This window comes from Poeciliopsis prolifica, unplaced genomic scaffold (assembly GCF_027474105.1).
Source record: "Poeciliopsis prolifica strain line A6 unplaced genomic scaffold, Auburn_PproV2 SCAFFOLD016, whole genome shotgun sequence".
Lineage (NCBI taxonomy): Eukaryota > Metazoa > Chordata > Actinopteri > Cyprinodontiformes > Poeciliidae > Poeciliopsis > Poeciliopsis prolifica.
This window is the reverse complement of record NW_026562391.1, coordinates 9,538,740-9,549,783: the sequence shown is the minus strand read 5'-3', so window position 1 is coordinate 9,549,783 and position 11,044 is coordinate 9,538,740. Positions and strand designations below refer to the sequence as shown.

The 11,044-nt window shown below is 40.6% G+C and overlaps 1 protein-coding gene across 1 annotated transcript; it reads left to right on the top strand.

Moving 5' to 3' along the window:
* Window positions 1-247: 247 nt before the first annotated feature.
* On the top strand, window positions 248-10,970 carry scrn2 (secernin 2). Its single transcript, XM_055041569.1, has 9 exons — window positions 248-566; window positions 1,245-1,407; window positions 3,646-3,827; window positions 4,143-4,342; window positions 5,349-5,564; window positions 5,686-5,851; window positions 6,091-6,271; window positions 8,493-8,649; window positions 9,985-10,970. Exons 2-8 carry the CDS (start codon window positions 1,246-1,248, stop codon window positions 8,643-8,645), a joined length of 1,260 nt encoding a protein of 419 aa, XP_054897544.1. The 5' UTR covers window positions 248-566; window position 1,245; the 3' UTR covers window positions 8,646-8,649; window positions 9,985-10,970.
* The last annotated feature ends 74 nt before the right edge of the window (window positions 10,971-11,044 follow it).

Below are 11,044 nucleotides of genomic sequence, written 5' to 3'. Positions count from 1 at the left end.
AACTCTGACTTTCAACACATATGCACATTTTCTATGGGATTATAAGACAATGCGTTTTGCAGCTGTAAAAGATGAACAACAAAATAAGACGAAAAATTCAACTAAATGTTATTTAGTCCTCTTGAAACCATGTCCCACACTGGCTGGTTGCAAACAAAGCGTCTAATTGCCCCCCGACATTGTCTTTCCTCTTGCCGCAATAAGCAATGGCTAACAGCACCAGTTCCAATATCATCAGATGCACACGTATCTTTACTTTTCAAAGATTGCACGTTTTGGTGTGAACTTGCAGGGATTCCCGTGATAAATGCGACGTCAGCTGTGAGTTTGCAGCCAGTAAGAGACAGATCCTTGATTTTAAAAAAATTTAAAAAAAGGAAAAAAAGCTGCATCGTCATCACTGTGAACCGGACTCTGACAGACGATGAGCTGTTTGTGGCCAGACGAGACGAGACCTTTAAGTACAGACCTTTGGATTTCTCGGTCACGTGACTCGGTTTCTACAACCAGCCTGTCTTCTCCCTGCTGACCGTCCCGCTCCCACCAACCGAACAATTAAAACACAGGTAAATCTTGGTTGTCGTCTAGTTTTTAGACGCCGTGATCCGACCAAACCCAGCCCCCACTTCCTCTGATTTTTATTTGTATTTATTTTAACCCCCCGCTCCTCTTTATGTCCCGGTAATAAGCAGAGCCGAAGCGTCGTCTCGGACAGTAGCAGCGCAGGGCCTTATCTCTGGGAGTAAGCGCCTCGCAGACAGCGAGCTGCGTAAACACGCGGCTCCTCGGCTCACTTTTTCTTTCTTTTTTGGCCGCCCTCCCGTCCCACGCATCATTGCCGGATCGGAAGCGATTCGCGATGGCAAATGGCGTGCGAGGAGCGGAAATAAAGCAACGCACGGGGGTTTCGGATTTGAGGAGATTACGGTCAATGAAGTGCTCTGCACAAGACCGCCGCCTAATCCGTGCGTGATGTTCAGCGCACACCGGCCGGCTGGAGCGGACTTTCCCTCTGCGAGGCGCAGGACGGGCGCTGGGCGGAGAGGTCCCTTCCTCCTGACGCCTCGCATGCGCTTTTCGGTTAAAGAGCGGAAGCTCGCTCAGTCCTGCTGGATGCCAGTCTTGTCAGACTCTCGGGGTTGTTTACACTAGAAAGTGCTTATTTGGCATGTTTTAAGCTGCAGCTCCCTCCTCCTCACTGTTTCTTTTGCCTTTTTTTTCTTTTCGTTTTGTTGTTGTTGCAGGATGGCACAGGCTCCCATGTCATGCGACTGTTTTGTGTCTTTACCCCCCGGTTCTCGCGATGACCACGTGATTTTTGGGAAGAACTCGGACCGTCCCCGAGATGAGGTGCAGGAGGTGGTCTACCACCCTGCAGCGTCTCATCCTCCGGGATCCACGCTGGAGGTAAATCTGGCCCACTTACTGCTGCGACCAAGGCGCCCCCCTTTTCCCCTCTTTAGCCCATGAGTGTGGGTGGGCAGAGTGGGATCAGAAGGTCATCATCATGGTTCACTCAAAACCACAATAATAAATATACAGGACTGGTTAGGCTTGTATTCCAGTGAAGTCGTCTTGAACAATAGTTGCCTTGGATAATGCGGCTTAATGTCTTACAAAAGTGTTCACACTCCAAGTATTCACACATACTGCCGCAACCGCAAACCTTAATGTGTTTTGCTGAGATTTTGTGTGACAAGCGTTCTCAAAGTATTGCATAACTATGAAGTGGAAGAAAAAGGAAACATTGTTTTCACATTTTTTCATGTATAAAAATCGGAACGTTTACAGAACATTTCAGCTCCGCCACGTAAATATTATAGCGCCTTTTGCTGCAAGCTGTTGGTGCCGTTAAATGCTGGTAATATTGTTGTCAAAGCAAGAAGCAATCAAGAAAATCCATTCACAATTCTTGACACGTCATAAAGAAAACACAGTACTTTTACAGCGACCACAGCCACCTCCCCTCCCTCCACCGTATTTGCATGCTGTCAGAGCTCATCTCCAGCGAAAAACCTCATGCTGTGATGTACGTGTCTGAACAGCAACAGCAGAAAAAGTCCCAAACAAACTGAATGTTAGGTATTTTCCTCGAACCTACAATAAAATAACCACAGACAACGTATATGAATTAAATATGGTCAGGCTTCTGCAGAAGGAGAAATCCCGATCTACAGCTCCTCCGAGCTGGTCAAAAGAGAGTTCTGATCTGCTTTCACGTGAGCTCCCTCTTTATTGTCAAAGAACATCAAACAACAGAGGTCGTAAAACATTTAACACAAACAGACCAACAACTCAGTTCCAGGTGTGATATCTAATTTACAATCTGAGCCCAGTTCAGCTCTAGGTCAAACTGTCACCTAAGACCGGGTAGATAAACACCAGAGAAAACTTTAGGGTCTGAGAACCATAAAGTTTTACTATCTCGCATGAAGACAGTCGTAACCTCCAAGTCAGCCCATACACTCATAAGGAAGAGAACACTTTAACAAAATGATAATATCAAAAAATCTCTAACACTGAACACTGCATATTTATGACCATCTACAGTGTTCATAGGTGAAAGCAGTTTAAGACAATACAAGCGTCATTCCCTCTTGTTAGTGTGTTTGAGACGTCAATATGCATAGTTTGCTAATTCAGTCATTTTAAAGCCTCATCAATGTATTTTAAAACTGAAGTGGCATTTCAGTGCAGCCAAAAGTCTCCTTTAATTTCAAAGACAATGAATAACTTTCAGGAAAAGCACTGATGTACAAATGAAATATTTATTCATTAAAAAAATGTAAATCTTCATTCATAGGATTGTTTATTATTGAAATGCAGTCTAATTACAAATAATACCTGACTTAATCTAGTTTTCAAATAATATCTTATTTAACATCAATCTAGCACACCTTTGCTCCAAATTAGCTCAGCGTTAGTGCTTCCTGCAGCCATGACTTACTCTTCCTGCAGCCATGACTTACTCTTCTACAACATTGTTCTGAGGAACATTTTCCCCACTCCTCAATTTTGCTGTGAGATGCTTTAGGGGTTTCCTACATATGAAACGTGTTTAAAGCTACCCGTTCCTTATCAATGGCATCAAGATCTGGGTCATAGTTCTTTACCAGGACTTTACATCTTTTATTTCTCAGTTAGTCCTTGATGGAAATACTGGTATGTTTCACCTTATGTCTGATGAGGTGAAACACTTTTCCTTCACATCGTTCAGTCTTTAGGATCATAGTCTGTCTAATAGTTATTTTGTTGATTTGGTGACTTTTGTTGACTTTTGTTATTGACTTTAGGAGGCTGATTGAGACTTTGGACGGGTTCGGTTTGTCATAACTAATACTTGAGAGCTGCAGGTTTCAGTTTTGTTCATGTTTGCGAGGAGAACTATATCTCTAATAGTCCCATGAACACAGTATGTCCCACTACAGCTCACCAATATATTTTTTGTCTGTGAAGGGAGAGGAATTGCCATCTTTGCGCTCTGGATAAAATACAGTATCGTACTATATTGCACCCAGTACTTCTAACTCAACTGAGTTCATGTAGAAGTCTTTTGGCTTCTAACTCAACTGTGCAATGTTGTTTAACTTCTTCTTTATAATTAAAGGTCGTTTTTTTCTCCCATTAATAAATTTTTTTCTGCAGTGCACGTACATCCAAATCCCTCAAGTGGAGAGAACCTATGCCGTTGTCCTCAGTAAACCAGCCTGGCTGTGGGGCGCCGAAATGGGAGCTAATGACCAAGGAGTGTGCATTGGGAATGAGGCAGTCTGGACCCGAGAGCCTGTGCTCCCTGGAGAGGCTTTGCTGGGCATGGACCTTGTCCGGTGAGCTGTTGAAGCATTTTCAAATTAACTCTGATTTATTTTGATAAAACATAAAAAGTTACCGATCTTTCATTGTTGTCGTTAAATACTGCTTTGATGTTGCACACTTGGAGGAAGTAATCCTATTTGTAGAGTTGTGTAGATTGTGCAATTTCAACTAAGTAGAAGTGCAGTTCATATCGATTCATAATTGCATAGGAAAATACTCCTTCAGCTTTCAGAGCTGCCTCAAACCAAGAAGAACCACAATCCAAACACACTTTACATAAGCATAGCCCCCAAACCGCATTTCAGCGATCAGCGTTTGATCTTCAGGCTCGGGCTGGAACGTGGTGACAGTGCCTGGGCAGCACTGACAGTCATTACTGGCCTCTTGGAGCAGCATGGCCAGGGCGGGCAGTGCAAGGAGGAACCAGAACCCTTCAGCTACCACAACACCTTCCTCCTGGTGGACCGCAGTGAAGCCTGGGTACTCGAAACTGCTGGGAGACTCTGGGTGGCACAGAAAGTCTCAGGTCAGTTTTTAGAGGGAATATATTAGTTTTACAGCCATAAATTCGACACATTTTTGAAAGTATTAAGCACAAATAAGTCCTAATCGACCTTTCCATTGTTCTTCAAATCAGGCTTGTAATTTTGAAAGCATTTTTTTATCTACAAAAATCATTTGTAGCCCCTTACCGGTTAAAAACAGGACATGATTACCATAAATGAATGGTGACATCATCTGGATTTATACAGCGATTTCCTTTTTTTTTGTCATTTCTCAGTTCAAAACTTTGCTTAGGTCCACATATCATATTAAATCAATCACCAGATGATCCTCCTGCATAAATTGCCATGATAATTAGCTTCAGTTGCATCATGACAATTTTCCTCGTGCCTGAGCTAAATGAAGAAAAACGCATTTGTAACTGCAGTCTGATTCCATGTCAGTATTGTCATTTCGCTTCCATCAACCAAATATGAAGCTTGAGCTTGCAATGAGTATTCAGGGTCAACAAACTAAACCAACTACAGAAAGCCTTGTCAGTTTGACAGATGTGGTTGATAATCTCCCAAAAAAATATGTAAGTGCAAAAACTACAGTGTGTTTGGACCTTTACAAGAGTTTGGTTTTGCTTTGTGTTGCACTAAAGCCTGAAACATTTGACCTTCTAAATGTCATATCATTTTTCAGAAACTTTGAGCTGGAATCTCGGCTGCCTTGCTCTTGCTTGTTCCCTTCCTTTTTAATTATTATTCAGTTTGCAATGAGCAACAAGTCTGAACACAATTGAAAAGGATAAGTTTTAAAATTGATGATGTATGCCCTTTTGCATGCTCACTCTCACTTTTTGGGCAAATTCTGCTTAAAGGATCAGTCTTTGAGGTTGTTGCATGGATTACACATCCTGTCAGGCCTGGGAATACGTTTGGACTTTTTTCAGTAATTAGTGAAGCTACTTTTTTGAAGGAAGAAATATTTTGGATTCTATTTAAGCCAGTTAATAAAAAACAACATTTGCTTTGTCTTTTCAGAGGGCGTAAAGAACATTTCCAATCAATTAACCATCCACACAGAGATCTCAGCAGAGCATCCAGAACTACGAAGCGTGGCCAAGAACCAGGGGTGGTGGGATGGCCAGGGAGAGTTCAACTTCTCTCAGGTGTTTAGTCCTGAAAACCCTCCGGCCAGGATGGAGCTGAGCAAGAAGCGCTACAAAGGAGGCACAGAACTGCTTCAACAGTATGATGGTAGATTTTCCACAATATGATTTTGATGATTTTCATTGATTATTCTGTAAGTTATGGCATTTGTTAAAGCGAACCTGTGCAATGAAACCCAATAGAGATGCTGATCACTTTTGTTGTTCAGGCTCAGTGACAGCAGAGGTGATGATGACCATCCTGAGGGATAAACCCAGCGGCATCTGCATGGACTCTGGAGGATTTTGCACCACGGGGAGCATGGTGTCTGTCCTGCCCAGAGACACTAGCCTTCCCTGCATTCACTTCTTCACTGCCACCCCAGACCCATCCAGGTTTGTCTCATGCTACAGCAAGAAGCAGTTAGGCTATGTTGGGATGACATGTAAAAGTTTAGAGCAAACCCTTTGCACATTTTATTTTGAAGTGCAGACTCTTTGGAATCTGTCTAGAAAATACCAAGCTTTGGGTTTGATATCAAAATGACTATAGGCTGCTCCACATCAGTGTACTCTCTTGTCTTATGAATCTATCAATCTCTGTTTCCCCTCACCAACACCCCACACCTCCTCAGGTCTATATTCAAACCTTTTATATTCTCGGACTGTCTGACCCCGGTCCTGAGGGTTGTCTCTCCGCAGTTTGGACCAAGCGACCCCGTCAGGAAGCAGCCGCGCTTTCAGAGCCGGGTGGATCGCAGACACGATCTCTACAAGGCCCACCAGGTGGCGCTCAACACCATGGAGACCAAGCCGGTGGGGATATTATTGACCTCTTTGACAGAAACCATCTGTGTTGGAAGTTAACAACATCCCTGAGTTACACAAAAATCGGATTTTGGCATTTCGGCTGATATAGCAAACATGTTAGCAAAGAAGGTACTTTAAATTTGATCTTCAGTTGTATGTTTAAGTGGCGTATTGGCCACTCTAGGCACAGTCTTGAATAAATAAAGCCCAAGTTTGACAGTGACTGCTAGATGACATTTAAAATCAATTTGTTTACTGAATGGTCGCTTATGGGTCTCGGTGGGTTCACCAGTTTGCAGATTTGTAGCTCCACTTTATATCTATAAATTGCTATTTGGCCTCAATGTTTGCAAACTAGTAAGTAATTTCAGAAAAGCTCAAATCTCTCATACAGAATTTTGAGTTATGCTTTGAGATTATATATAATGTCTATTTCCATTTATTACGGTTCTGGTTCCCATTTAACCAGTTCAATCTAAGGAAGCATGACCAATTAAGAAACTTGACATGCTACTAGTGGATAATGTTTATAGGAGTCGCACATCCAAAATTTCTCCACAGTAGACAAACAGATGAGCTAAAATAACTTTACAAAGTAACTAAAAGTCTGACTTGTCTAAGAGAGCTGTGAAGAATGTTTCCTAAGAAGAGGGTTTGTTTTTTGCTGTAGGTTTTTTTAGCTAATGTTCCGTCTGAGATTCAGTGTGTAATTTAGAAGGTAAACCGGTCACAGACAGTCCAGAGCCCTCTTTGGACTGACATTAGTCACCATCCCGAGAATCTAAAATAACCCATGCCGTGTTTATTTCATTCAGAATTAGCTCATATCTTTATTTTAATTTTAAAATTATTAAAAGTTGAGGCACTTTGGTTTGGAAAGATGACCAACGCAGTATTCATGTGTGTAATACATTACGATAAAAAAAGTAGTTTATTTTAAAGGTATCAATTATCATAACTTCCAACATCACTGAATTCAAAACTAATAAAATGCAGGTATGACCTTTGCATCTCTGCCAGTACAAACTGAATTTTCCTCTTTCATTTTTTTTAAAAATCAGTCTTGTTTTAGATTGTATAGCTAATTTTAATATAAAGAATAGAAAACTTGAGTGAAGAGCAGTTTCTAATGACATTTTCATTTGTTAAGAGAATAATCCATCTGAGTCTGTTACATAATTGTCAGGGAGTTCTATCTTGCACTTCCTTGGAGAATTGTAATTTATTCAAATTGTTAGGTTTTCGTGCATAAATGCATCATAATGTTGTCTGGACATCATCTGGAGTGCAAGTTGTTAATTTGACCAGCTCTAACAAAGTCTGTTCTACAGTTCAGATCCATGGTGTTTGTCTAAGCTACAACTGAAATGGCTCCTTGGGAAATAACTTAAAAGTTTATAGTATAAACCAGGTATTTGACAAAGGAAGCCAGGCAGAAAATATACTCTCAGAAGACAGCAATTAAAGTAAAGCACATGTGGTAATTAGAAATGTAAACCAGGTGTGTGGAGAGCAAAAATAAATAAAAAATAAACAGGCTTAAGTTAAAAAGGAAATGAGGCTGTAAGATAACCACCAACTACAAACCCAAATATTTAAACTGCAGATGTTCTTCCATGGGGACTCCAGGTATAAAAGTTTATTTTATTTTATTTTTTTACAGTGACATAAGAGGTATAAGAACATCCTCTCATCCTAAAATATTTTCCTACTATTATATCACAGTTTTATTAACACATTTGGAGGCATCAATCTCAGCCTTTTTCTTTTCACAAAGCAGTGCATTGTTTTTTTACAGTACATCTGTTGTTGAGAGGAAACAGATATTGATCAACGATGGTCGTGTTTCTGCTGTTATTAATATTTCCACAGTCGTGAATGTCTAGCTGAAATAGACTCAGGAAGTTTGGTGTTTCTTGATAAAACCACACTGCTTAAAAAATAAAAAAAAGCAAAAAATATGAAGATTTTTTTTTTGAAAAGCAACAATTACAGATATCTAAATGTCAATATTTTCTAAAGATCTCCAACAAATGTCAGACTTGGAAAACAAAAGTACAAATCTCTCCGAATTCACTTCATTTTAACATACAGGACTTTTACTGTATTCTGCAGATGAGTCAGATTGCTGCTGCTTCTGTAAGCTTAAACAAATGACTTGTGAGTGTCATCTGACCCAGGTGGTGTTGACACTCAGACGTCTGTGTGTGTTGTGTGTCTGCTGCAGGATGAAGGTTTAGCCGTCTACGACATCCTGAGGGATCTGGAGTCGCAGTGTCTGAGTGAGATCTCAGCCATGCTCAGCGGAGAGATACCAGGAGACGAACTGGGGGACCTGTTCTTTGATTGTGTGGACACAGAGATTAAGTTCTACCAGTGAGAAGGTGGGAGGCATCAAAGAGCTCTTCTAAGTGTTGAATCTTGTGCATGAATGACTAATGTGGTTTGGTATTCACAAAGTTAAACATTCAAGGGAACATTTCTGTTGCACGGTAAAGAATATTCAAATCTCTGACAATAAATTTCTTTATGTAGGTTTACTAATTATCAGTAAATATTTTTTAAAGGAAGGAGGAGCTAATCTGGACATGGTTGTTGTCGCTTATGTTTTAGCAACTTTCCTGCTTTAACACATAAACAAAAGCCGCTGGTTAGATCAGGTAGGAATGGCTTGGGATCTCTGACGACATCTTTAGCGATAGTTGGTTGGAGGGGGTTGTGGCCCTTACTGGGTTGTGGCGGTTTGGTCTATGTCTGAACATGATGGGCTCTCAGCCTGTGCCCAATGGAATCCCTAATATTGCTCACAAGTGAAAATGATACCGTGCTCCCCCTCTCTTGGTTATTCTGGGACCTGTATGTTGGTGTGGGGAGTATTGGGTGCTTGTGCAGGAGCCTGACTGCCAGTGGAGTGGGGTTCAAGACTTGTTCTGCACTGTGGGACATGGAAGTGATGCTGAGGCAGGGGTTCAGTGCATTCCTTCTCTATCTGTGCCTCTTTGGTCTGTGGAATGATTCTCCTCTGTGTCACTGACAACCTGCCTTTGTGATGGCTGGAAGACTGCTATAAGTTGGTGTCTTTCTGCAGTTTGCCCTTTTATGGTCTTGACCTCCAAGTGTTGCAAGCTTTCCACCCTTTGCACCATTCTAGCAACTTTTTACCTTCAAGAGATTTTCATACTCAGAAATGCTCAATGCGGACATGCAGCTACACACCTACTCATACACAAATAATCCCAATGGTTGAAGGCTATACAAGCATAGGCTCTTGCTCCATCGAAATGGCTTGTCTACTTTGATGCAATTTAATTAAATCAATCTTGCAATTAGAATGCAATATTGAAATATACTTTTTGCAGCATAAAATTGCCCTGGTGCATTTAGGCAGCAATCCCCACACCAAACTGTGGAGATGTTTTCACTAGTGTGACTTGTGAATTTTATTTGTGTATGACAAAATTATTTTCATTCTTTGGTCTTCATAGCATGTCACCTTTGACTTTTGGTTTCTCGTAGCCATATTCTCCTCTCCCTGTTATTAACATAATCTAAAATAGGATCCAAAAGGACGTGTGTGTGTAATAAACTCTGCCCTAAGCATTTCTATATCAATATCAGCAAATGCCAGATTGTTAGCAAGTTTTTGTCAGTGTATAACTTTTGTCAACTTTCTACTTCTGATCACTAGGGTGTGTTCATGGTTTTGTCCTTTGTTACAGCTCCCTCAAGTGGACACCACCCAGCACTCATGGCGTGGCAGGATAAGGCCCTGGAACTATTAAAAAGAAAAATTTCCTGTGTTTCTTCCTTCCTCTGGTTGGCCACCGCCTCACTCATGCAGCCTGCATTTCTGACTCCATTCCATCATTAACTCAGACTGAGCTGCACATGCAATTGGAGCACATTTGTCATCTATATCACCCGGAGAGCAATGACTGCACTAGTGAGTATATTGATGTAGACTACACGGGTACTCATGTAGAGCTGTGTGATTGTTACACAAATACTCTAAGTAGGCATATATGTAAACGTTTGTTTGCTGCTGCAGATGAATGACTGGTCATCTGGTTTGAAGGCTGCCCATAGGGAGACCTGTAATAAAGGAAGTGCGTAGCCTGTCCAAAGTGTGTTGTATAGTTTGCTTCTGTTTTTTTTGTTTTGGTTCACACCTAAGCTAATGATGGGTAGGTAATGTGTTGATCTGCCACAATGTTTGCTTAAATAAGCAAATAGGATAGAATAGATATTCTTTTCCGAGAGTGGATTTATGGCAGTTCCACTCTATACTGATTGCAAATGCACTTGGTATAGAGTTATTTTAATAAAGGTGCTACCGGTAATAAACTTCACATCGATCTGGTACATTAAAATATGTACGAGAAGTTGATTTTTCAAAATGTGACTCCCACCAAATGCACCCTAAAGAGCGCTGGTATTTCTTGAAACAATAAGTTAAATATCATCTCACTGATGCAAATTGTTTTGAAGAACAAAAAAGGACAACTCAATTAAAAATAACAATTTACCACTTTTTGGTGGATGCGTATTCAGCTATTTTACAAATATATACATTTGAAAAACATGACTAAAGATATACAATTTCTGTATTAAATATTAAGAAATTATTATAATTATACTTAATTTCACTTGGAAGAGCAGGACATTTATGGAAAAATATGTGCAATTTTAAATAACCCTAAATAAAATCAAGTGCAACCAATCACCTTCTGTTGTCTAATGTTTAAATGTAGTCTGTGTAATTTTATCGGTCTCTAGATA

What these genes read in the sequence shown, in the direction of transcription:
- scrn2 (XM_055041569.1), top strand. Translation starts at nt 1,246, where the DNA reads ATGGCACAGGCTCCCATGTCATGCGACTGTTTTGTGTCTTTACCCCCC. An exon ending in CTGGGCATGGACCTTGTCCG is followed by an intron (nt 3,828 to 4,142) that starts GTGAGCTGTTGA and finishes TTTGATCTTCAG; the next exon opens with GCTCGGGCTGGAACGTGGTG. An exon ending in GCCACCCCAGACCCATCCAG is followed by an intron (nt 5,852 to 6,090) that starts GTTTGTCTCATG and finishes ACACCTCCTCAG; the next exon opens with GTCTATATTCAAACCTTTTA.